A 27,923-nucleotide genomic window follows, 5' to 3' on the forward strand; every position below is an offset into this window, starting at 1 on the left:
TTTGATCATGCAATCTAGCATTAATGTTTTAGTATGCCGACCTCATTTCTTCTTAGAAATCATAAAACTATTTTGCCTGAGCATAAATTGCATTGCTGTCAATGTCAGTGGCAGATTCACTGTTGACGGTGCAAGTGGTACATCACATAAACGGAGTCAGGGGTTTGTACATATGTCCATCAGTTTAACAGCCAGCACCAGTTGAGAGAGAGAGAGAGAGAGCGAGAGAAAGATCCGCTCAGTGGAGAAGCTTTGTCAGGTAGGTAAAATATTCACAAGAACCAAATCCCTTGCCACAGACTGCCTGCTCTCCTTCATCCATGATGTTGTGCTGAGGCATTGCTACCTGCCTGCCAGTCATTCTCTGTAGGAGAAAGCAGCATTTCACCCCTGGATCCTGGTGATGGAAGCGGCCTCCCACTTACATGCTTCTAATAAGTGCTGCAGTCGAGGGCTTGGAGCACTCCACATGCAAATGCCTGGTGCACCACTTCACACATACCTGTCATCCAATCCATCACACACACACCCATCTCTTTCTCTCCCTCCTGTAGATGTAGGCTTCAGTGAGAGTGCGTCTCCTGCTGAGCAGAGGTGCGTGGGCAGCGATGGTTGAGTGGCGTCTAGCACGGACTGGCTGGTTGCCCGGGGCAACCCTAGTGGTAGGGGGTGGTGGGCGACGTAGATGTAGGCACCACTGCCAGGTAGTTGGAGGGCACATACCCCCTCTGTTCCCGCACCTCCACCAGGCTCCAGTCACGGCTACCCCTCTTGTCGTGGGGTTCCAGGACTCTGATTGGTTCCCCCGCCCTCAGAGAGACCTCGTGACTGCTCCTCGCCGTTAAGTCGTAGCCTGCAAACACCTGCAACGATACCGCGGCGGACAGACAGAGCAAACAAGGCTTTATTATCGAGCATGGTGGTCTAACAGAGATTGATGTCCTAGCAGCCTAGCAGGGCTAATTGCTGTTTTTAGCCTGGTGGTCTGGCCAACGCCATTAGTAAACACGGCTCTTCTCTGAACAACATGACTCTAGAAAGTTGGCCATCAGCAGGGCATGTAAGTGCAGTTTATGGCTCCGCTATGAGGCCTGTGATGGTAGTGGACTTATAATCACCATCAGTCTCATCTGCTCACAAATGCACAGAAATTAGACTCAAAATGTTGAAGAAATCAGTTGATGAATTCAAGCCTTAGGGGATTGTCACCTGCCTATGATTAGTGATCATACGTCCAGCGGTACATGATGATGGCTATAAGGGTATGATAAATGCCTCCCAAAAGGTCATGAGGAGAATCACTCACTTTTACAACTTGTGAGATATCTTTCCTTCTTAATGCATTTGAGCCAGTTGTGTTGTGACAAGGTAGGGGTGGTATACAGAAGACAGCCCTATTTGGTAAAAGACCAAGTCCATATTATGGCAAGAACAGCTCAAATGAGCAAAGAAAAATGACAGTCCATCATTACTTTAAGACACGAAGGTCAGTCAATCTGCAACATTTCAAGAACTTTGAAAGTTTCTTCAAGTTCAGTCGCAAAAACCATCAAGTGCTATGATGAAACTGGCTCTCATGAGGATCGCCACAGGAAAAGAAGACCCGGAGTTACCTCTGCTGCAGCGGATAAGTTCATTAGAGTTACCAGCCTCAGAAATTGCAGCCCAAATAAATGCTTCACAGAGTTCAAGTAACCATGTATACACCAATGTATACTTATGTTTGAAGAGCTAAAACAAATCAATTAATAAAACTCAGAAGAGGGTTTGGGGGCACTCTGCGTATCAACACTGCTGACAAGGGTAAGCAGCCAATTTGGAGTTTTCCACCAAAACCCTCACACACATCTTATAGGGTTTGATTGATGGGATGCTGTTCCCCCCCAATTGCATACACCCATCATCCATTTCCCTAACACACAAAGCAGGGCAGGTATTCAGATGTGCTTTAACAACCTGCCACTCAGAAACCACCCACCCCTCACGCTGCTCTGGCCCTCATGTCACTCACTCGTGTGAAGTTGCCCCGAGACGCTAATCTTGGCTCAGATTTGCATTTTCTTCCCCACTAATGGTTAAGGGATAGTTCACCCAAATTGCACAATTACATTGGTTTCCTTAGCCTGTAAGAAGTCTCTGGACAAGGTATGACATCAATCCATGCTTTGTTTCTTTGCTAATGTTTCCACATGCTAACACTATTTTAGCATTTGTTTGTGCCACAAATGCCATTCAAGTCACGGGAGTCAATTTTTCACATATTATGTCCAAATCATCCGAAAGTATCTCACGTTGATTGTGAAGCTCAACAAAATCACTTCATATAAAAAAAAAACTGTGTCACATGCGCCGAATACAAATGTTGACTTTACCGTGAAATTCTTACTTACAAGCCCTTAACCAACAGTACAGTTCAAGAAGAGTTAAGAAAATATGTACCAAGTAGACTAAAATAAAAAGTAACACAATAAGAATAACGAGGCTATATACAGGGGGCACCGGTACCGAGTCAGTGTGTAGGGGTACAGTTTAGTTGAGGTAATTTGTACATGTAGGTGGAGGGAGGGTGACTATGCATAGATAATAAACAGCAAGTAGCAGCAGTGTACAAAAGGGAGGGTCAATGTAAATTGTCTGGTTGCGATTTTATTAATTGTTCAACAGTCTTATGGCTTGGGGGGGGGGGGGGGGGGTAGAGGCTGTTGAGGAGCCTTTTGGTCCTAGACTTGGCGCTCTTGTACCGCTTGCCGTGCGGTAGCAGAGAAAACAGTCTATATCTTGGGTGACTGGAGTCTCTGACCATTTCATGGGCTTTCCTCTGACGCCACCTATTATATAAGTCCTGGATGGCAGGAAGCTTGGCCCCAGTGATGTACTGGGCCGTACGCACTACCCTCTGTAGCGCCTTACGGTCATATGCCGAGCAGTTGCCATACCAGGCAGTGTTGCAACCAGTCAGGATGCTCTCAATGGTGCAGCTGTAAAACCTTTTGAGGATCTGGGGACCCATGCCAAATCTTTTCAGTCTCCTGAGGGGGGAAAAGGATTTTGAAACTTAACTCTCGACCCGCTCCACTACAGCCCCATCGATGTCAATGGGGGCCTGCTCCGTCCGCCTTTTCTTGTAGTCAACGATCAGCTCCTTTGTCTTGCCCACATTGAGGGAGAGGTTGTTGTCCTGGCACCACACTGCCAGTTCTCTGGGGAGGGGACTAAGTACTCACCCCTGAGGGGCCCCAGTGCTAAGGAACAGCGTGGCAGAAGTGTTGTTGCCTACTCTTACAACCTGGGGGCGGCCCGTCAGGAAGTCCAGGATCCAGTTGCAGACGGAGTCCTTAGCTTAGTGATGAGCTTCGTGGGCATTATGGTGTTGAACGCCGAGCTGTAGTCAATGAACAGCATTCTCACATAGGTGTTCCTTTTGTCCAGGTGAGAAAGGGCAGCGTGGAGTGTAATTGAGATTGCATCATCTGTGGATCTGTTGGGGTGGTATGCACATTGGAGTGGGTCTAGGGTGTCCGTGAGGATGCTGTTGATGTGAGCCATGACCAGCCTTTCAAAGCACTTCATGGCTACAGACGTGAGTGCTACGGGTCGGTAGTCATTTAGGCAGGTTACCTTATTGTTCTTGGGCACAGGGACTATGGTGGTCTGCTTGAAACATGTAGGTATTACAGACTCAGTCAGGCAGAGGTTGAAAATGTCAGTGAAGACACTTTTTAAAATTTATTTCACAAGGTAGGCCAGTTGAGAACAAGTTCTCATTTACAACTGCGACCTGGCCAAGATAAAGCAAAGCAGTGCGACAAACACAGAGATACACATAGGGTAAACAAAAGTACAGTCAATAACACAATAGAAAAATCTATATACAGTGTGTGCAAATGGAGTAAGGAGGTAAGGCAATAAATAGGCCATAGATGCAAAGTAAATACAATTTAACAATTAACACTGGAGTGATAGATGTGCAGATGAGGATGTGCAAGTAGAAATACTGGTGTGCAAAAGAGAAATAAAGTAAAAAAACAATATGGGGATGAGGTAGGTAGTTGGGTGGGATATTTACAGATGGGCCATGTACAGCTGCAGCGATCGGTAAGCTGTTCAGATAGCTGATGCTTAAAGTTAGTGAGGGAGATGTGTCTCCAACTTCAGCGATTTTTACAATTCGTTCCAGTCATTGTCAGCAGAGAACTGGAAGGAAAGGCGGCCAAAGTGGGTGTTAGCTTTGGGGATGACCAGTGAGATATACCTGCTGGAGCGCGTGCTACATCTGGGTGTAGTTATGGTGACCAGTGAGCTGAGATAAGGCAGAGTTTTACCTAGCAAAGACTTATAGATGACCTGGAGCCAGAAGGTCTGGAGACGAATATGTAGCGAGGGCCAGCCGACGAGAGCATACAGGTTGCAGTGGTGGGTGGTATATGGGGCTTTGGTTACAAAACGGATGGCACTGTGATAGCAAATTGGATGCAGTCTGAGTAGAGTGTTGGAGGCTATTTTCTAAATGACATCGCCAAAGTCAAGGATCGGTAGGATAGTCAGTTTACGAGGGCATGTTTGGCAGCATGAGGAAAGGAGGCTTTGTTGCGAATTAGGAAGCCGATTCTAGATTTACATTTTGGATTGGACATGCTTAACATGAGTGTGGAAGGAGAGTTTACAGTCTAGCCATACACTTAGGTATTTATAGTTGTCCACATATTCTAAGTCAGAACCGTCCAGAGTAGTGATGCTAGTCGGGTGGGTGGGTAGCGATCGGTTGAAAAGCATGCATTTAGTTTTACTAGCATTTAAGAGTAGTTGTTGGCCACGGAAGGACTGTTGTATGGTGTTGAAGCTCGTTTGGAGGTTTGTTAAGCGTCCAAAGAAGGGCCAGATGTATACAGAATGGTGTTGTCTGCGTAGAGGTGGATCGAGGAATCACCCTCAGCAAGAGCGAGATCATTGATATATACAGAGAAAAGAGTTGGCCTGAGAATTGAACCCTGTGGAACCCCCATAGAGACTGCCAGAAGTCCGGACAACAGGCCCTCCGATTTGACACACTGAACTCTACCTGAGAAGTAGTTGGTGAACCAGGCAGGGCAATCATTTGAGAAACCAAGGCTGTTGACTCTGCCGATAAGAATACGGTGATTGACAGAGTCGAAAGCCTTGGCCAGGTCGATGAAGGTGGCTGCACAGTACTGTCTTTTAGCGATGGTGGTTATGATATCGTTTAGTACCTTGAGCGTGGCTGAGGTGCACCTGTGACCAGCTCGGAAACTGGATTGCACAGCGGAGAAGGTACGGTGGGATTCGAAATGGTCAGTGATCTGTTTTGTTAACTTGGCTTTTGAAGACTTTAGAAAGGCAGAGCAGGAAGGATGGATATAGGTCTGTAATAGTTTGGGTCTAGAGTGTCTCCCCCTTTGAAGAGGGGGATGACCATGGCAGCTTTCCAATCTTTAGGAATCTCAGACGATACGAAAGAGGTTGAACAGACTAGTAATAGGGGTTGCAACAATGGCGGCGGATAATTTTAGAAAGAGAGGGTCCAGATTGTCTAGCCCAGCTGATTTGTACGGGTCCAGGTTTTGCAGCTCTTTCAGAACATCTGCTATCTGGATTTGGGTGAAGGAGAAGCTGGGGAGGCTTGGGCAAGTAGCTGTTGGGGGTGCGGACCTGTTGGCCGGGGTAGCCAGGAGGAAAGCATGGCCAGCCGTTAGAGAAATGCTTATTGAAATTCTTGATTATCGTGGATTTAAAAATCGGTGGTGACAGTGTTTCCTAGCCTCAGTGCAGTGGGCAGCTGGGAGGAGGTGCTCTTATTCTCCATGGACTTTAGTGTCCCAGAACTTTTTGGAGTTAGAGCTACCGGATGAACATTTCTGTTTGAAAAAGCTAGCCTTTGCTTTCCTAACTGACTGTGTGTACTGGTTCCTGACTTCCCTGAAAAGTTGCATATCCCGGGGACTATTCGATGCTAGTGCAGTACGCCACAGGATGTTTTTGTGTTGGTCAAGGGCAGTCAGGTCTGGAGTGAACCAAGGGCTATATCTGTTCTTAGTTCCACATTTTTTTAAAGGGGCATGCTTATTTAAGATGGTGAGTAAATTACTTAAAGAACAACCAGGCATCCTCAACTGACGGGATGAGGTCAATACTCTCCCAGGATACCCGGGCCAGGTCGATTAGAAAGGCCTGCTCGCAGAAGTGTTTTAGGGAGCGTTTGACAGTGATGAGGGTTGGTAATTTGACCGCAGACCCATAATGGATGCAGGCAATGAGGCAGTGATAGCTGAGATCCTGATTGAAAACAGCAGAGGTGTATTTGGAGGGCAAGTTGGTCAGGATAATATCTATAAGGGTGCCCATGTTTACAGATTTAGGGTTGTACCTGGTGGGTTCACTTGACAGTTGGTCTGTGCATGCTTTGAGTACACATCCTGGTAATCCGTCTGGCCCAGCGGTTTTGTGAATGTTGACCTGTTTAAAGGTTTTGTTCACATCGGCTACCGAGGGCTTATCACACAGTCATCCAGAACAGCTGGTGCTCTCGTGTATGCTACAGTGTTGCTTGCCTTAAAGCGAGCATAAATGTCATTTAGCTCATCTGGTAGGCTCGCATCACTGGGCAGCTCGCGTCTGGGTTTCCCTTTGTAGTCCGTAATAGTTTTCAAGACCTGCCACATCCGACGAGCGTCAGAGCCGGCGTAGTAGGATTCAATCTTAATCCTGTATTGACGCTTTGCTTGTTTGATGGTTCGTCTGAGGGCATAGGGGGATTTCTTATAAGCGTCCGGATTAGTCTACCGCTCCTTGAAAGCGGCAGCTCTAGCCAGATGCTGATGTTGCCTGTAATCCATGGCTTCTGGTTGGAATATGTATGTACAGTCACTGTGGGGATGACGTCGTCGATGCACTTATTGATGAAGCCTATGACTGAGGTGATGTACTCCTCAATGCCATTGGATGAATCCCAGAACACATTGCAGTCTGTGCTAGCAAAACAGTCCTGTAGTGTAGCATCCGCGTCATCTGACCACTTCCGTATTGAGCGAGTCACTGGTACTTCCTGCTTTAGTTTTTGCTTGTAAGCAGGAATCAGGAGGATAGAATTATGGTCAGATTTAGCAAATGGAGGGCGGGGGAGAGCTTTGTATGCATTTCTGTGTGTGGAGTAAAGGTGGTCTAGGATTTTTTTTTTCTCTGGTTGCACATGTGACATGCTGGTAAAAATTAGGTGAAACGGATTTAAGTTTGCCTGCATTAAAGATCCTGCCACTAGGAGCGCCGCTTCTGGGTGAGCATTTTCTTCTTTGCTTATGACCTTATAGAGTTGGTTGAGAGCAGTCTTAGTGCCAGCTTCGTTCTGTGGTGGTAAATAGACAGCTGCGAATAATATAGATGAGAACTCTTGGTAGATAGTGTGGTCTACAGCTTATCATAAGGTACTCTACCTCAGGCAAGCAATACCTCGAGACTTCTTTAATATTAGACAAGGCGCACCAGATGTTATTGACAAATAGACACACACCCCCACCCCTCGTCTTACCAGAGGTAGCGTCTCTGTTCTGCTGGTGCATGGAAAATCCCGCTAGCTCTATATTGTCTGTATCGTCGTTCAGCCACGTCTCGGTGAAACACTTAGATGTTTTGAACATGCTAATATCGGTCCAATGACTTGAATGGGATTTGTGCCACAAATGCTAAAATGTTAGCATGTGGAAACAGTGCCAGGGGGAAGAAAAACAAAGCATGGATTGCTGTCATCTAGTCTATAGACTGCTTACAGGGTAAGGAAACCAATAAGTGATTTTGTAATTTGGGTGAACTATCCCTTTAAGATTAGGGAGGGGGATACTGATCCTAGATCTGTATCTTGGCGAAACTTCACCAGGGAGTGTCACTTACCTGGAAGCAGGGCATGGTCATCGACAGAGTCCTCACGGGCTGGGGTGTATCAGGGGAGAAGGAGTGTCGCCTGACGTCAGGGGTGTAGGAGTGTCGCCTGACCCCTCCAGCACAATCCATGGTAGTGACTGTCAGATGAGTGGACGGGGGAGGGTCCATGGTTACCTGGGGGTAACGCACCAGTTTGGAGGAGGGGACGTATCCTCTTGGACCTGGACACAGATTGTGCAATAGATGATCATAAAACATGCGTTTATCAATTTTATACTGTATTAACATTATAAACCACATATTATCCAATAATTGATCTGATCTATTTGGATAGATAGAATTAAACACTTACAATGAGTACACAGCCAGCAGTAACAGTAAACAACCATTAGATGTCTCCACTAACTGGTGGTGGCTGAACCAGAATTCTAGTTTGGTATTCACTGCTACATTGAAAGAAAACTCAATACATTGACTAACTAAAGGACTGACTTTCCTTTAGAATGTGAAGCAGTGTTTTATTTTAAAGACCATCCCCTCAAGTGAAAAGGTGAGATGTCTTGGAGAGGTCTTACCCCCTGCGTCGACCAGCCAGCGGCGTCTGTCCCCCCGTGTGTCCATCTCACTGATGATGGCCACCAGCGCTCCTCTGTTCAGGCTCAGGTCCAGGTCTCTAGTCCCCACCACATGACCCGTCAGCTGGTAGATCTTGCCTGAGCCGTGCTTGTCTGTCAGGACCTTCAGGCACTTCTGAGACCCAGGGCTGAGAGGCTGGGAGGACACAAATGAACAGAACAGGGTCGTGCTCATTACGCACCAAACAGAAGGGAACTGACTGAAACAGGGAGACCACCTGGATTTAGCCAATAATAAAATGCTACGTTTTCCACTTTCCGTTGCAAAAAGTTAAAACGTTTTGATACGGTGTGCCCTAAATGAACCAATACTGTACGATCAGGAACATAGTTATGCAGCAATCAGGAACATAATTAAGCAACATACAGTAGTTAAACTAATTAGCAGCATCAAATAAAAGTGTATTGGTCCTGTACACAGTTTAGAAGATGTTATAGCGGGTGCAGTGAAATGCTTACGTTACTATCTCCTAACAATGCAGTAAAATGTCAAACAAATACACAAATAATCACACAAAGAAATCAAGAAATGTCATAACAAATGCAATTAACAAACCAAATAGCACTGTAATCCAAATGCAATCAATATACACCTGATGAAGACATACTAACAATGATATATACAGCAGTAGATGTAGTGTACAAAACATTAGGAACACCTTCCTAATATTCAGTTGCATCCCCTTTGCTCTCAGAACAGCCTCAGTTCGCCGGGGAATGGACTCTACAAGGTCTCGAAAGTGTTCCACACGAATGCTGGCCCATTTTGTCTCCAATCCTTCCCACAGTTGTGTCAAGTTGGCTGGATGTCTTTTGGGTGGTGGGACCATACTTGATACACACGGGAAACTGTTGAGCGCAAAAAGTACAGCAGCATTGCAGTTCTTGACTCACTCAAACTGGTGCGCCTGGCACCTACTACCATACCCCGTTCAAAAGGCACTTAAATATATTTTCTTGCCCATTCACCTTCTGAAAGGCACACACACAATCCATGTCTCAATTGTCGCAGGCACATGTTGTTTTTGATTTAACCGACCTGGAAGACCAGGTGTGTGGAATTTAGACAATCATTGAATTGATCAATTAGCTCAGTTGGTCAGGTGTTGTGCCCTGTTGGAACAAAATCCTGCAGTACCTGTAGCACTCCAGGAACACGTTTGCCTACCCTCTGGTCTATGTTTTCTACACCCAGCGTGTATTAAGAGTGAGCACTCATTAACACTGGTGTTTGTTCACCTGCTTAGCTTACCCCGGGGTGACTTGTAAGGTTTATGGCTTTACTGCGTCATCTAAGAGCAGCTAATGAAGTGATCCCATATCTCTCTAGTGCTGTAGAACTGGTGCCTGTAAGCGAGAGCCATCGCCAGCCACAAATGAGCTACACATCCTCACTACTGCTGTCATGTATTCCTGTAGATCTGACAGGCTGAGTCTCATTACTATCATATAGGATCCATCGCGAATGGCACCCTATTTCCGATGTAGTGCACTACTTTTGACCAGGGCCCATCTGTTCTGAGGGCTGCTCACACTGCAGACAGACATAAAAAGACTGATTTTAATATGGGCTGTGTGAGATGTCTAGATTAGTCTGAGACATGAAACCAGACCTTTTCCCTCCTCTTTTCATTTGCTTCTTCACATTCTCATCACTTAAAGTAATGCGTAGTGGTGTGATGATGATATGAGCCACGCGTTAGCTGGAGTTAAGTTATTACTGCATTATGACTAAGCAAAATGAATGGCGCTTTCTGTTCTAACTGGGGAGGAAAAGTAATGGAATTTCCAGTTTGCAATTTATGCATGTTGAACAGAAAATATAGTTTGTGTTTTGTGAACGTGACATGTTCTAGTGTGTTAGTTTTGACAAATGGCTTATGATTAGTTACAGTACTGTCCCCTCAGGCTGCACACCTTCCTCAGAACCTTCAACAGGTAAACAGGTCATCTCGGTTAACTCAGAACTAAAATATTGCGCAATTTGGTTAGTCGCCCATCTGTCCACGAGAGATTACTCAACAGGTAACACCACAACTCTAAGGCTAATATAAATAACCATCCTGAGCCAATTCAGGTTATTCCAAACACATGATGGATTTAGATAATAAGAACATTTACAGTGAATGGGTCTAGTATGAATCATCCTGCTGCTATTTGACAAGTCCTGTGAGGCTGTGGATGTATACACGCACTGTCCCTGGCGATGTTCCCCGGCAACAAGTCACATCACCACCAACCAAACAACAGATTATAGTGCAGCTTCTGTTGGGACTGACCTGGACAATGGGAGCATTGAGTTGGTCCTCCACATTCCGACACAGACTCTCCAGCATCCTCGCACCGTCCAGCACCGAACACTCTGCCCACTCCCAGAATGCATTAGGCTCCAGGGAACTGTGAGGGAGCTGCAAAGAGAGGTCAGACAAAACAAGTTTAGAAAGATAGTTCAAGTTCAACTTCAGCTGCATCTCTGGCCTTAGGTATAGTTCTCACTAATCAATCACTGAAAGTGACACAAGAAAACTGCAACAACATGCTTAACAATATCCAGTGAATCAAATAATAATATCCAGTGAATAAAAATATAAATGCAACAATTTCAAAGATTTTACTGATTTACAGTTCATATAAGGAAATCAGTCAATTTAAATAAATTGGGCCCTAATCTATAGATTTCACGACTGGGAGTACAGATATGCATCACAGATACCTTAAAAAAAGTAGTGCCGTGGATCAGAAAACCAGTCAATATCTGGTGTGATTACCACTTGCCTCATGCAGAGCGACACATCTCCTTCGCATAGAGTTGATCAGGCTGTTGATTGTGGCCTGGGGAATATTGTCCCACTCCTCTTCAATGGCTGTGCAAAGTTGCTATATATTGGCGGAAACTGGAACACGCTGTCGTATGTGTCGATCCAGAGCATCCCAAACATGCTCAATGGGTGACAAGTCTGGTGAATATGCAGACCATGGAAGAACTGGAACATTTTCAGCTTCCAGGAAATATATACAGATCCGTACGACATGGGGCCTTGCATTATAATGCAGAAACATGAGGTGATGGCGGCGTTTGAATGGCACAACAACGAGCCTCATCACGGTATCTCTGTGCATTTAAATTGCCATCGATAAAATGCAATTGTGTTTGTTGTCCAACATTGTAGCATAACCTCACCGCCACCATGGGGCACTCTGTTGACATCAGCAAACCGCTCGTCCACACAACGCCATACAATCGATCTGCCTGATACAGTTGAAACTGGGATTCATCTGTGAAGAGCACACTTCTCCAACTTGCCAGTGGACCATTGAAGGTGAGCATTTTCCCACTGAAGTCGGTTACGACGCCGAAGTGTAGTCAGGTTAAGACCCTGGTGAGGACGACGAACACGCAGATGAGCTTCCCTGAGACGGTTTCTGACAGTTTGTGTAGAAATTCTTCAGTTGTGCAAACCCACAGTTTCATCAGCTGTCCTGGAGGCTGGTCCCAGACAATCCCGCAGGTGAAGAAGCTGGATGTGGAGGTCCTGGGCTGGCGTGGTTACACGTGGTCTGCGGTTGTGAGGCCGGTTGGACGTACTACAAAAATCTCTAAAACAACATTGGAGGCGGCTTATGGTAGAGAAATGTCCATTCAATTCTCTGACCACAGTTCTGGTGGACATTCCTGCAGTCAGCATGCCAATTGCACACTCCCTCAAAACTTGAGACATCTGTGGCATTGTGTTGTGTGACAAAACTGCACATTTTAGAGTGCACAAGGAGAACCTGTGCAATGATCATGGTGTTTAATCAGCTTCTTGATATGCCACACCTGTCAGGTGGATGGATTATCTTGGAAAAGGAAAAATGGTCACTAACAGGGATGTAAACAAATTTGTGCACACAATTTGAGAGAAATACACTTTTTGTGCATATAGAACATTTCTGGGATCATTTATTTCAGCTCATGAAACATGGGACCAACACTTCACATGTTGCGTTTATATTTTTGTTCAGTGTATAAACAACTGACAGCAGATTCACTGGCTGAAATGGTCAATTGCAATGGTCAGCATTGGTCGTCCACAGATACCCTATACTAAAGTCTATCCTGTTACCCCCTCTAAACCCTTCTACAGTGACTGTGGTGTACCTACTACCCACCTGTTGGGCAAAGCCCTGGAAGAGCTGCTCCATGTCTGCAGCCAGATCTTTGTGCAGACAGCTGAAGGCCCCCAGCATACCCCAGAGCAGGGTGAGGGCCAGGCCATTGAACTGGGGTAGCTCGTTGAGGAGCAACGTGTTGATGGTCTTGTAGGTGTTTGCCACCGCCTGCTCATCGTAGCTCAGACTGGGCTTCTCTTCGATCAGCTCGTAGTCCAGCAGCTTGTCCAGGCGCTTACGGATCAGGTTACGAGGCCCCGCCAGCAGTTCTCGAAGGGCACAGAGGGGCTTGTGGACCAACGTCCTCATCCTCTTCTCCTGGAAATGGAGTGGGGGATGGGGAGAGAAAGAGGGAAATATTAGGGAATAGAGAGTGGGGGAGGGCGATGGATAGAGGCGTGAGGTCCAGACAGTGCAATCTGAAGCCTGAAGGACATGTGGGAAAGTGAAACACGACCATGGGCGTAATTCAATAAAGATGGTCTGTCCGCCCACCCAACTTATTTTCTGATGCCCATTGTTGTAGCACGCATAACAAAGTGGTACTTTGGCTTGACTCACAAATGTAGGAAGTATCCATTGTCTCAATGCTGTTGTGATTTCCTTGTAGCATATAGCAGGCTTCTCACCGTCCATGTCAAGATCAAACTCCTCCGGTCGACAGCTAAGGAATCTCTGTAATAGAACGGTGGAAGAAAAGATGCCACATAAACTATATTTAGACACGGGGAAACGCAAACAGAAAACTGAGGTAGTCGTCAGAAATGCATGGTTTATGACAGGCAGTGGCTGTTTTACAGTGGGGAGGGTCTGCATTCAAATAGGTGCGGCAATGTGAAGGAGGCTGAAAACTTAAACAGATTTTCTTACAAATTCTTTACATTTTCAAATGCTCACCACTGAAACATTAGCCAAGTAGTTGTAGTTGACAGCTGGTGAGGAGGATTACTGATCCAACAGTGCTCATTATTTAGTGAGACGAGGACGCCAAGCTAGAAGTGAATCTAAAGGGATTGGGCACTAATTGTATGTTGAGTGGAAAGCCAGGTGTAAACAAAGTGATTCCAATGCTGTCATGGTGATCTTACTCTGGTCTCCACGGCAAAGGGACCGGGTTTACAAAAGCTCACCTGCAGATGGCTGAGATACGCCTCCACATTTTCATGTAGCACGGCGATACCATTTTCAAGGAGATAGAAAAAGCCCTCCAAGGCATCAAACTCCTCATCAACCAACTGGAATTGAACCGAGGGAAGTTATTAACAGAAAATTCAATACATTTTTACAGAGATTTAAATAAGAATGTTCTACCATCCATTGCTAAAAAGAGACCCAGAGCTTTCAGTTTGTGACTTGATGAATAATGTCTAAAAAATTTCGCAAGGGAATACTCATAACCACGTGACATGCCACCAGCATAGCACGTGTCATTGTATTCAACTACTCTCTACATACTTTATGTAATAAATGCTCCCCGGAGGTGTGAATCAAGGTTTGAATACAGCGAGACCTTTTAAGAAGTAAACACTGGTCATGTCCTATGTTATCTCACAGCTTTTTCCATTCCCTATGTTTAATTATTAACCTAAAGTTGCTGAAGAAAGGGCGTGTAGTTTCATTTTATGGCTGAGTGAACCTAACAACAGGGACAGGTACGGAAAGTGCCTTACCTTTGGTGCAATCCCTGTCTCATGCTTGATGAACTGACTCAGCCTGGCAGTCTTCTTTGCGATGCTGTGGCTGTTCAGCCGATTTATCTTATCTCTTATCGTCAGGGTTTCCGTCTTCTTGTATTTGTCGGCTGTGACGAGAAGACAAGAAATTCTAATATGGGTGTTCAGGAAAAAAAAAAAAAAAAAGTGAAGGTAATGCCCACAATCTATCAATATCCTTGGTCTGAATAGTAAAACCAAATCATAGGATATGATTACAAGAACGTGATAGCTAGCATGCGTCCTCACCAACTTCTCGGAAGCGTTTGTACTCATTGATCCTGCAGTTGAGGGCTACGGCGGTGTGGGCAGTCTGCTCCAGGAGAGAGTAGGCCGGGTGCCCAGGGTCTGTATGTTTCATGATGGTCTGGAGGAGAAGAGGGTAGCGAGCGATCCTTTGGACTGGCATCACCAGGAAGAAGCTCAGAGAGGTAGCATTCACCTCTGGCCTGTACATAACATAGTCTAAATTAGTCTTTCTAGATTTGTAATGTGAGAAAGCTGGATTTCGACATCCGTAAAACAATAAAAATGGGGTGGGATATTAAGGGCAATTTCAGTATTGTATTTCAAATGGACAATAGAGACAATATATGGTACGAACAGGAATGCAGAAAGTAAGACAAAAGGTACATTCACCTCTTGCCTGTATCACCACATACTTTGACAATACTGAAGGATGAACATTGTATTTCAATGTGACACTAGGGTCAAAGTTAGCCTGGTCCCAGATCGGTTTGTGCTGTACCCTATTGGGTGTTTGGCATGAAAACGACCATAGATTTGGGGCCAGGATAGGAACAGAAACGCAGTAGGGTAGCAAGCACGGTTGGAACAGGAATGCAGAGAGAACGAGAGATAAACGTACGCTGAGGACTTGATGACTTTCACCATCTCAGTCCACAGGGGTTCTTCCTGTTTGTAGCTGTTCTCTAACGCTGTGACGTTGTTGTAGTTGGACAGGTACTCCTTGTAAGCTGACTCTATGTCTGTTGATAGACTGAGGAAGGCGTCACCTGAAGGGAATATGAATCAAGTATTTATGATGTGACGTAAATGTACATTTATGCCTCCCAGGCGGGTCCTTTATCCGTCCCCATGGAGCGTTGCTAAAGTGATTTGTCACATGCTCCGAATACAACAGGCGTAGACTTTCCTGTGAAATGCTTACTTACGAGCCCTTTCCCAATAATGCAGAGATTTAACAAGTGATATCAACAAGGGATCATAGCTTTCACCTGGATTCACCTGATCAGTCTGTGATAGAAATGTTTTCTACACTCAAGTGTATATTTGTCTCTCTAGCCATTCTTGCAGGTTAGATCTCTGCAGAAAAGATGAATGTTTGAACGCCTAGCCGTCCAGCTGCTGAGCGAGGTCAACCAAATAATGGAAAAAAGGAACTCTGACACACCGGCACTCTTGTTTACTCTACATTGAAATATAGCAGGGCAAACAAGGTCGCAACAGAGTGGGAGTTTGTTTTTCCCATTATTTAGCTGACCTCTCCAAGCAGCTTGACTGCAAGGTGTACTGTAGTGTTTGGTTTGCAACACCATGGTGGGAAATGTGCTAATAGGCTTTTAATACATGCAGGCATGTAGTACACATAAAGAGAAGCAGCTGGTATCAATAGTCCTGTGAAATAGAGGTGGTTGACGTGAGCCTATTCTTGAATAGTCCCATAGAATTAGTAGGTGGGGTGGTGCAGGTGTGAATATATTACTAAGTACCTGTGAGGAAGAATCACTAGGTGTGATAGTGTATGTTTGAGGTGTGAAGGTAGCCCGCCATGGTAACAGTCCTGCAGTACTGCTCCTGTATGGCTCAGCATGGCGCTTGCAATGCCAAGAATGTGGGTTCAAATGATTTTGATCAAATAATCTGCTAAACGGCATATATTATTATTATTATTATTGTATTGTTGCTACTTACACAGGGTCTCCAGGAAGAGAGGATCATGGGGTGTGACCTGCTTCTGGTCCAGGAGGCTGAGGAGGCGTCCTGACACATCAATCACCTCCTCTATGTACATGAACATGCTGTCCAGGTTAGGCAGCTGAGGCTGTGGTGGGGAGGAAGGTACACCATTTATCATACCGACTTTACTTCTCCACAAAGGGCATCATTCACCCACCACTACACTACCCCCTCCTCCTATCCATCTTTCTATCCCTTCTCTCTCTCCATCTACCCCCTGTCTCTCACCCTCTGCATCCTCCTCCCGTCCGTCCACCAACATTAGCCCTCCTCATCATTACCACTGGCTGATGCATAGACAGGCTAGCCTTCCACCCCATAAAATGTGATTTCATCCTGTTTTTACCAGACTCCCATTTCAAGCACAGCCTTCTATTCAAATACATTCGATGATATGGTCATTTAAATACCTTCAGAAACAGGAAAGGAAATAAAGCATGGTGCTTCAAGATAACCATTCCTTAGAGATATGTCTATTGACTTTAGACCCACTAGGGTCCATAGTTTTCACCGGTCAAGTCACATGGTCAGGAAACTCCTAGCCCTGTGCAGCGGTGCAGTAGAAGTACCTGGAGTTTCTGCAGGTTGCTCCTGATGGTGCAGGTGCAGACCTGGAGGAGTCTCAGGTAGTTCCTCTCGGTGTAGACCATCTCCTCTGTAGCCAGGAGCTGCCTCTGAGCCTCTCTCTCAGCCCTCTCCTTGGCAGCAGCCTCCTCAGCCTTCTCTGAGGCATCCTCTGCTGGCGCCTCCACAAACACTGACATCTTTGATAACAGCGAGAGACATATAGGGTCCTCCTCTGTGTCCACTGCCTCACACTCATCCGCTGTTCCTTCGCTCTCCTCCGACCTCTTCTCTCTGGCCTCAGCTCTGGGACTAAGAGAAGGAGTATGGTTTCGGGGAGCTGGGGGAGCCAGGGTTGGGGTAGTTGGCTCAGCCCTCACTGGGCTTTCCATGCTGAGTCTGTGTCTGTCAGAGAAATGGGGGGTTAGCTCCATGTGGGGCCTGAGGTCTTTATCCCACCCAGTAGTAGCAGCCAGTGGCAGGGCTATTATAGTGGGTCTGAATGGCTTATACTCTGCATTGTTTCCTGTCCTTTGAGCTGGAACACCATGTGTTCGCACAACATGGGCCTGCTTTTACAAAGCTGTTGCTGCTAAAGCAATTTCCATTTTGAGCAGATTTCAATCAATCAATGTAATAAGGTTTACAGTGCCTTGAGAAAGTATTCAAACCCCTTGGCTTATTCCACATTGTTGTGTTAAAGCCTGAATTCAGAATGTATTAAATTGATTCTTTATCACCCATCTACACACAATACCACATAGAAAGTGAAAACATGTTTTTAGAAGTGTTTGAACATTTATTAAAAAAGAAATACAGAAATATCAAATTTAGGTACTCAACCCAGAGTCAATAGTTTGTAGAATCACCTTTAGCAGCGATTACTGCTCTGAGTCTTTCTGGGTAGGTCTCTAAGAGCTTTCCACACCTGGATTTGTGCAACATTTGCCCATTATTCTTTTCAAAATGATCAAGCTCTGTCAAATTGGTTGTTGATCATGGCTAGACAACCCTTTCCAAGTCATGCCATAGATTTTCAAGTAGATCTAAGTCAAAACTGTAACTCGGTCACTCAGTAATATTCACTGTCTTATTGGTAAGCAACTCCAGCGTAGATTTGGCCTTGTGTTTTAGGTTATTGTCCTACTGAAAAGGTGAATTCATCTCCCAATGTCTGGTGGAAAGCAGACTGAACCAGGTTTTCCTCTAGGAATGTGCTTAGCTCCATTCCATACATTTTTGTATCCCAAAGATCTCCCCAGTCCTTAATAAAGGGAAATGTCACAATTTTTCCAACTTCATCATCTCCAGCACCACCCAACATAAACATGTGAAAATTGCACGTTTCAAAGTTTTGTAGTAAAAAAAAGAGAGGAATTGCCTATTAATTGGTGGATGTCATTGTAAACAGCTTTCTTACTCTTTTTTTTACTACAAAAACATAGAGACGCGCCATTTTCACATAATATGTTGATGTTGGGGTGGTGATGGAGATTACGTTTCCTTTAATGATTACAAGCATACCCATAACATGATGCAGCCACCACTATGCTTGAAAAATATGGAGAGCAGTACTCAGTAATGTGCTGTATTGTATTTGTCCCAAACATAACACTTTGTATTTAGAACAAAAAGTGAATTGCTTAGCCATATTTTTAGCAGTATTACTTTAGTGCCTTGTTGCAAACAGGATGCATGTTCTGGATTATTTTTTATTCTGTACGCCTTCCTTTTCACTCAGTCAATTAGGTTAGTATTGTGGAGTAACTACAATGTTGTTGATCCATTCTCAGTTCTCTAATCACAGCCATTAAACTCTGTAACCGTTTTAGTCACCATTGGGCTCATGGTGAAATCCCAGAGTGTTTACCTTCCTCTCCGGCAACTGAGTTAGGAAGGATGCCTGTATCTTTGAAGTGACTGGGTGTATTAATACACCATCCAAAGTGTAATTAATAACTTCACCATGCTCAAAGGGATATTCAATGTCTGCTTTTCTTTTTACACATCTTCTGTACCAATAGGTGCCCTTCTTTGCGAGGCATTGGAAAAACCTACCTGGTCTGTGGTTGAATCTGTGTTTGAAATTCACTGCTCGACTGATGTACCTTACAGATAATTGTATGTGTGGGGTACAGAGATGAGGTAGTTATCCAAAAATCATGTTAAACACTATTATTGCCCACAGAGTGAGTCCATGCAACTTAAGCACATTATTATTATTATTATTATTAAGGCTTGCCATAAATTATGGTGTATTGTGTGTAAACCAGTGACAAAAAATCTCAATTTAATCTATATAAATTCAGGCTGTAACATAAAATGTGGATGAAGTCAAGGGGTGTGAATACTTTCTGAAGGCACTATAGCTGTTTAAAATGCAAGCACTCTCTTTGACTCACTCATGTTATGGGAATACTGACTAGAAATGTGTGGAGGGACAGTCAGTGGTTGTGATTCAGCAGCAAAATTACGTAAAAAATCTTGACTTAGCTGTGATTCACCACTGAACAAAAGTTATCAAAACAAAGTGATCTACCTAATGAGTCATACTGTTAATTAATAAGGTGGATAGAAATACAGACATTACATACATAGACACACCACCATAACAAAACAGGTCTCTGGATTACTAGTTTAATAATCCAACATCAACAACAACAACCTCACCTCAAGCTGAAAATATCAGGTTCTCAGTGACAGTGCCAGCAGAAAACAACCATTAAAGCGTATTACCTTGAGAAGAGGCCTGGGATCAGACGCAGCAGGGCTCGCTGGCCAAAGGATCGTGCTGCGGTTGTTGCAGTCGAGTGCCTGGCAAACACACCAACATAGAGAGACTGGTGTAACTTTCTCCACTGACTCACTCACTAACAAAGCTGTGCCTCATGTGGCATGGGTGTGTGTGTGTGGAGGCTTGTGGGGGAATGGGGGATGGGAGGGTCAGCGGCATGGGATGTTTGTTGGGGTAAAGTGGAAGGCAGAGAGGGAGGAGGTTGTAGGCTTTTAGCAGTGTGGAAAGGCCTGAGCGCACACAGCACATATCCTCTCTGTGCTGAATAAGCTGATTGACTGCAGCAGCCGGTGAAAAGGAAGTAACGCCTGCTCAGGAAGAAGCTCATTGGCTGGCACCCATTCAAGAAGAAAGGCTGGCCCGCCAGTAGAGACAGCACCATGCCGATTGATGTTTTCTCACAGGAAACAAAAGCTCAAAGGGAATTCAATGCCAATTGCCACCCAAGTAATTGTAAAGATTTTCCACCTGTAAGAATTTAGAAATATGTGGATGTCTGAGTACAAGACAAAATCATATGGAGTTTACAGTAAATGTTTATCTTAAGGGTGATGAAATTTGTCAGTTATTTACAGAGAAACAATTCAACTAACAAACATTTCAGGCCCAACAAGGAACTCACAAGCATTGAAAGAAAATGGGTCTGAGTTGATAACATTGGAACTCGGCCAAGGAATGCTGCGTAATTTGATTAATTAATAGTTCAGTCATCATTGTGATGACTTGTAGTTGTTAAACAAGTACAGGTGATGATAACTCATTGCTAATTTTACAACAGGAAACAGCAATAACCTTACCCATGTGTTAAAATTTAAATATTCCATTAACCAGGGAGGAAACTTGGATTCCAGGGATAGCAGGATACTGAATGGCTGATGGGTCGGTCCTAATGACCAGAGGATAAAAATATGTTTCACACTAAATATCCTCCACTCATCACATCATAATTATCTTCCTTTTTACTTTGTTTAGGTCATGGCCCATTTCAATGTATAGTATAGCAGATTGTAGAAGAATTACAGTAGGCCTACTACTTATACAGCAGTAGATTGTAGTACTAGTATACAGTTGAAGTCGGAAGTTTACATACACCTTAGCGAAAAACATTTAAACTCAGTTTGACACAATTCCTGACATTTAATCCTAGTAAACATTCCCTGTCTAGGTCAGTTAGGATCACCACTTTATTTTAAGAATGTGAAATGTCGGAATAACAGTAGAGAGAATTATTTATTTCAGCTTTAATTTCTTTCATCACATTCAGGTCTGCCCACAAATTGTCTATAGGGTTGAGGTCAGGGCTTTGTGATGGCCGCTCCAATACCTTGACTTTGTTGTCCTTAAGCCATTTTGCCACAACTTTGGAAGTATGCTTGGGGTCATTGTCCATTTGGAAGACCCATTTGCGACCAAACTTTAACTTCCTGGCTGATGTCTTGAGATGTTGCTTCAATATATCCAAATAATTTTCCTTCCTCATGATGCCATCTATTTTGTGAAGTGCACCTGTCCTTCCTGCAGCAAAGCACCCCCACAACATGATGCTGCCACTCCCGTGCTTCACGGTTGGGATGGTGTTCTTCGGCTTGCAAGCCTCTCCCTTTTTCCTCCAAACATAACAATGGTCATTATGGCCAAACAGTTCTATTTTTGTTTCATCAGACCAGAGGACATTTCTCCAAAAAGTACGATCTTCGTCCCCATATGCAGTTGCAAACCGTAGTCTGGCTTTCTTTAATGGCAGTTTTGGAGCAATGGCTTCTTCCTTGCCGAGCGGCCTATCAGGTTATGTCGATATAGGACTCGTTTTACTGTGGATATAGATACTTTTGTACCTGATTCCTCCAGCATCTTCACAAGGTCCTTTGCTGTTGTTCTGGGACTGATTTGCACTTTTCACACCAAAGTATGTTCATCTCTAGGAGACAGAAAGCATCTCCTTCCTGAGCCGTATGACGGCTGCGTGTCTCATGGTGTTTATACTTGCGTACTATTGTTTGTACAGATGAACGTGGTACCTTCAGGCACTTGGAAATTGCTCCCAAGGATGAACCAGACTTGTGGAGGTCTTGGCTGATTTATTGTGATTTTCCTATGAAGTCGAGCAAAGAGGCACTGAGTTTGAAGGTAGGCCTTGAAATACATCCACAGGTACACCTCCAATTGACTCAAATGATGTCAATTAGACTAATCAGAAGCTTCTAAAGCCATGACATCATTTTCTGGATTTTTCCAAGCTGTTTAAAAGGCACAGTCAACTTAGTGTGTCAACTTCTGACCCACTGGAATTGTGATACAATTAATTATAAGTGAAATAATCTGGCTGTAAACAATTGTTGGAAAAATTGCTTGTGTCATGCACAAAGTAGATGTCCTAACCGACTTGCCAAACTATAGTTTGTTAACAAGAAATTTGTGGAGTGGTTGAAAAACGAGTTTTAATGATTCCAACCTAATTGTATGTAAACTTCCGACTTCAACTGTAAGTAGTAGATTGAATACTTCCAGAAGGCACTGTATGTTGGTAGCCAGAGTCCTTGACTTTTTCCACATGGTTACAGTCTTATTGTAAAATTGATTAAATAATTTCCCCCCCTGTCAATCTACATACAATACCCCATAATGACAGCAAAAACAGGATTTTAGAAATGTTTGCGAATGTATTTTAAAGAAATTACGGAAATATCACATTTACATAAGTATTCAGACCCTTTACTCAGTACTTTGTAGAAGCACCTTTGGCAGCAATTACAGCCTTGAGTCTTCTTGGGTATGATGCTACGAGCTTGGCACACCTGTATTTGGGGAGTTTCTCCCATTCTTCTATGCAGATCCTCTCAAGCTCTGTCAGGTTGAATGGGGAGCGTTGCTGCACAGCTATTTTCAGGTCTCTCCAGAGATTTTCGATCGGGTTGAAGTCTAGGCTCTGGCTGGGCCACTCAAGGACATTCAGAGACTTGTCTCGAAGCTACTCCTGTGTTGTCTTGGCTGTGTGCTTAGGGCTGTTGTCCTGTTGGAAAGTGAACCTTAACTCCAGTCTCAGGTCCGGAGCAGGTTTTCATCAAGGATCTCTCTGTACTTTGCTCCGTTCATCTTTCCCTCGATCCTGACTAGTCTCACAGTCCCTGCCACTGGAAACCATGCTTCAGCGTAGAGATGGTGCCTGGTTTCCTCCAGAAGTGATGCTTGGCATTCAAGCAAAATAGTTCAATCTTGGTTTCATCAGACCAGAGAATCTTGTTTCTCATGGTCTGAGAGTCTTTAGGTGCCTTTTGTCAAACTCCAAGCGGGCTGGCATGTGCCTTTTAGAATGATGGACGTGAATGTGTTCTTGGGGACCTTCAATGCTGCAGACATTTTTTGGTACCCTTCCCCAGATCTGTGCCTCGACACAATCCTGTCTCAGAGCTCTGCAGACAATTCCTTTGACCTCAAGGCTTGGTTTTTGCTCTGACATGCACTGTCAACTGTTGGACCTTATATAGACAGGTGTGTGCCTTTCCAAATCATGTCTAATCAATTGAATTTACAACAGGTGGACTCCTGTTGTAAACATCAAGGATAATCAATGGACACAGAATGCACCTGAGCTCAATTTCGAGTCTCATAGCCAATGGTCTGAATACTTATGTACATAAAGTATTTTTTATTATTAGGTTTCATAAATTTGCTACTTTTTTTTAAAACTGTTTTTGCTTTGTCATTATGGGGTATTGTGTGTAGATTGCTGAAGATGTAATTTATTTAATCAATTTTAGAATAAGGCTGTAATGTAACAAAATGTGGAAAAAGTCAAGGGGTCTGAATACTTTCCAAAGGCACTGTACATCTAATAAATTCACATTTTATTTTCCAAAAGTGTACATAGATTAAACGTGTAGTTTGAGGGTTCTTTCAATGGTGGATGGATGACTCACATTTATGTTACATTATAACACAGTGCAAAGCGACAGTAATTAAGTATCTAATTAGGCTACAGCCGCCTAACATGAATTATTGAAAAAAGAAAGTGAAACAGACCTTTGAAGCAACAGTTTCTACATGAGCACTAGTCAGATTGTTACACCAGATAATGCGTTTTAACCAAAGATCTTTGTTATCCATTACTGGGAGTTATAGGTTAGGTACTGTTTGATGTAGCACAGAACATTTTTGACCAGCCCTGGTGATACTATCTTCGTTCTCAAATCGGTCAAACATGCATCATCTAAAATGGTCTGTCTTGTTTCTGGCGGGGTGTCCGCGTCCCGTTGCAGGGCAACCCCAAGGCAACAAATGGAGACGTGAAGAAATGTTTCTCGGAATTGGCCAGGCCTCCAAGTTGGTCAATCAGCTTGCCTCTGAGATAACCATGTCCATAAATCCATTTGACACAGGTGTTGTTGAGTGTATCATCCTTATAAGGGCATCTACTAAATTACTAAAATATAAAAAAAATCTATTGCGGACCCTTTTTTTGGGGGGGGGGGGGGGGGGTTGCAATTCATACTTGACTGTTACACAAAGAGGATTTGGATTTCGACTCACACAGCCACAGATTCAACATTAGCTGGCTGTCTCCTTACCTAACATTACGTGTGTACGCCATCTGTTGAATATGGCCGGTGTCAGTTAACGTCTGCAAAAAAAGCATAATCAAATTGTTTCCAGCTGGGCTGGTTTGGCTGTTTTCATGTTATCCAGATGTAAACAAATCGTCGTCCAGAGCGCCATGTGTGCACTCCGAGGGCGAAACGAGATGGGTGGGGCTTAAGCTTAAGAGGGTGTGAACGATGCTGAATGGGTGTAGACAAAGAAGAGCTCTTCACTAGATACCAAAACATTCAAAGGCCATTTTCTCAAAAGTGAGTTTACAAGTTGATCAACTTCCAAAGCAGAATTACTTTCCCATTGTTCCTCAAAAGCAGTGTATGATATACCATTTTGTAGCTCTGAATCTCTACTTTTAGCCAATGTAAAAATCACCATTTCAAATTTTGCTACATAAGACCGAATCCAGGTGGTGAGTCACAGAGTTGCAAAGAAAAAGCCACATCTCAGACAGGCCAATAAAAAGAAAAGATTAAGATGGGCAAAATAACACAGACACTGGACAGAGGAACTCTGTCTAGAAGCCCAGCATCCCGGAGTCGCCTCTTCACTGTTGACATTGAGACTGGTGTTTTGCTGGTACTATTTAATGAAGCTGCCAGTTGAGGACTTGTGAGGCGTCTGTTTCTCAAACTAGACACTAATGTACTTGTCCTCTTGCTCAGTTGTGCACCGGGGCCTCCCACTCCTCTTTCTATTCTGGTTAGAGCCAGTTTGCACTGTTCTGTGAAGGAAGTAGTACACAGCGTTATACGAGATCTTCAGTATCTTGTCAACTTCTCACATGGAATAGCCTTCATTACTCAGAACAAGAATAGACTGACGAGTTTCAGAAGAAAGTTCTTTGTTTCTGGCCATTTTGAGCCTATACTCTAACCCACAAATGCTGATGCTCCAGATACTCAACTAGTCTAAAGGCCAGTTTTATTACTTATTTAAATAAGAACAACAGTTTTCAGCTGTGCTAACATAATTGAAAAATGATTTTCTAATGATCAATTTGCCTTTTAAAATAATAAACTTGGATTAGCTAACACAACATGCCAGTGGTTGCTGATAATGGGTAGATATTCAATTTTTTAAAAAGTCTGCCGTTTCCAACTACAATAGTCATTTACAGCATTAACAATGTCTACACTGTATTTCTGATGAATTTGCTGTTATTTTAATGGACCAAATTATTATTTTTTTTAATAATAAAGCCTTTTCTTTAAAAAACAAGGACATTTCTAAGTGACCCCAAACTTTTCAACGGTAGTGTATATTTTTTTTAAAGGTAAATTACTACACACCTTTATAGGGTTAGTGTTCCCACACGGCCATATCTCCATGTTACAGTGCTGGTTTAGACAGATGGAACACATAGGCCGCCACCTTTACCTAAACATCATACTGTTACCATGGTTACTCCATGGATTTTCAGTCTGACTAAAAAAGACGCAGTAGTCTCTGCAAGCCAGAATGTTGAATAAAATTATTTTTACACTTACTTTGCCGGATCTACATGCTGTTGGTTCTTTTGGCAGCAAAAGGTAGAGATAGAGTATCCACAGGAAAGTGTTTTCTACCCAACTTTTTGCGGCCCCGGTAGGTTCTGTCGTTTGTATTTTCTCTTGACGCATTGCATGTCATGCACAATATGTAAACCATAGTCGAATGTAACCAAACTTGGTCTACTGAAGCACGTTTCCTCGCAATTACCTGAAAGTGTTTGCTGTTTGGTCTGCGGTTCAGCTCTGCCATATTGTGTCACGTGCGAATTTCATCAATATTGAAAATACAAACTGATCATTGGCAATTTTATCATGTAAATCTTGGTGGAGCACAAAAGAAAAAAAAGTGGGATGCATGCCAGCAAAGCCACTACACAACAACACATTAATTGCACTATAACGGTGACAAACGGTGCCCGCAAACTGTTAGGGCCTAAATAAAGCTGTCCCAACAGCAGAGACCCAACATCTTACCACTGCTACACCTGGCTTTCAGCAGAGCCTTGTCTGGCAGCAAAACTGTTCATACAGCATCATTTACTGCCTTTTAAAAAAACATAGCAGATATGACTGACTTGCTTAAACAAATGTGGTTTTCACTGACTATGGAGATGTACAAACTATGGAATAAGGGGATGACAAGCGGATAAGAGGCAATCTTTAATTTTGATTAGGACATTAATGAGCGAGCGACGATGGACGTAGTCAATATAACTATTTGTTCAGCACTTTTGAAATGTACAGTGACAGAATTCAGAACATGGGCCGTTCTTACAGTGTACTCCCTGTACAACAAGTCAGAACCTTAGGACAAATAAAGGGGGCATATAGACAGAAAATGAAAGCTCTTACAATATTCGATGATCACATTTCTCTAAAACAGGTTATAGGCTACATGTGCACCACCAAGTTATAACAGTAGGTGAAATTAAGAGGTGAAAATAGACCAAATTACTAGGGTGCGGCACATTGAACGCCGTTTGGGTCTTTGCGTGTCAAAAAAGATACACGTTAAAAAAGGTTTTAATTTGACACGTCAAATAACAATTCTATTATAGAATGTTTTGTGTGCTAAATTTGCACGTGCCACCACTACTATCAAAGCTATACAAAAAAAGTTTGCAAACAAGCACACACCGGCCACGAATGATGTGTTTACAATACATCGTTGGTGAAAATAGACCAAATTATTTGGGTGAGGCACATGGGCTACTAACAGCTTACTACACAACATATACCGTAAATTCTGGACTATAAGCCGCAACTTTTTTCCCACGCTTAGAACCTCACGGCTTAAACAATGATGCGGCTAATATATGGATTTTTCCCGCTTTCAATTTTTTTTCTTCCAAAAAAACACATTCTGTGACGTGCTCAGTTTTTTGCCGGCATGAAGCTTTCATTAGACCAATGAAATTGCCGAACGGGTTAAGGTCAAACAACTTTTTTGTTTACTGTTTAGATTAAATCGAGCGCTCTCAAACTTCCCATCATTCTGATTACGGTAGTCATTTTGTCACCCTCATCATGGCAAAGACACGGAGAAATGCATATCATGCAGCTTTCAAGTTGAAGGCGATTGATCTGGCTGTTGGAAAAGGAAATAGAGCTGCTGCACGAGAGCTTGTTCTTAATGAGTCGATGATAAGACGTTGGAAACAGCAGCGTGAGGAATTGACTCAGTGCAAAAAGACAACTAAAGCTTACTACTCATTTTTTATTACAAGCCGTTTTTCGTTAAAGCCTATTTATTTTTGTTACAAGCCGTGTTTCGTTAAAGCCTGTGTAAAGTTCATTTGTTTCAATGTACCGGTAGGCACCTGCGGCTTAAAGACATGTGCGGCTTATTTATGTTCAAAATAAAAATTAAAAATTAAATTCAGTGGGTGCGGCTTATATTCAGGTGCACTTAATAGTCCAGAAATTACGGTAGTATTACTTTCTAAGCTACAGTATACATATCTCCCTTGCATTTTACATAATTTATGCAGCAGCATACAAGACATTTTTGGACTCACCTTATGAAGGTGGCGCAGCCGGTCCTTTGTGGGCAAATTTTGTCATCAAACGGTCATCAAAGTCTGGCTTCTCTGGATTTATGGTGGGAACTCTG

General features: G+C 43.6%; 1 protein-coding gene across 1 annotated transcript; it reads right to left on the reverse strand.

The window, feature by feature from the left end:
- LOC115174756 (rho guanine nucleotide exchange factor 37) lies at positions 1-27,864 on the reverse strand. The gene is made up of 14 exons (XM_029733588.1): positions 27,829-27,864; positions 19,670-19,747; positions 16,939-17,338; positions 16,325-16,454; positions 15,258-15,405; positions 14,639-14,838; positions 14,348-14,478; positions 13,808-13,912; positions 13,239-13,352; positions 12,678-12,995; positions 10,805-10,933; positions 8,466-8,661; positions 7,900-8,111; positions 1-863 (listed from the first exon to the last, which is right to left on the reverse strand). The coding sequence occupies exons 3-14, from the start codon at positions 17,323-17,325 to the stop codon at positions 657-659; spliced, it is 2,277 nt and encodes a 758-aa protein (XP_029589448.1). The 5' UTR covers positions 17,326-17,338; positions 19,670-19,747; positions 27,829-27,864; the 3' UTR covers positions 1-656.
- Between the last annotated feature and the right edge of the window lie 59 nt (positions 27,865-27,923).

This window comes from Salmo trutta, chromosome 3 (genome assembly GCF_901001165.1).
Source record: "Salmo trutta chromosome 3, fSalTru1.1, whole genome shotgun sequence".
Classification (NCBI taxonomy): Eukaryota; Metazoa; Chordata; class Actinopteri; order Salmoniformes; family Salmonidae; genus Salmo; species Salmo trutta.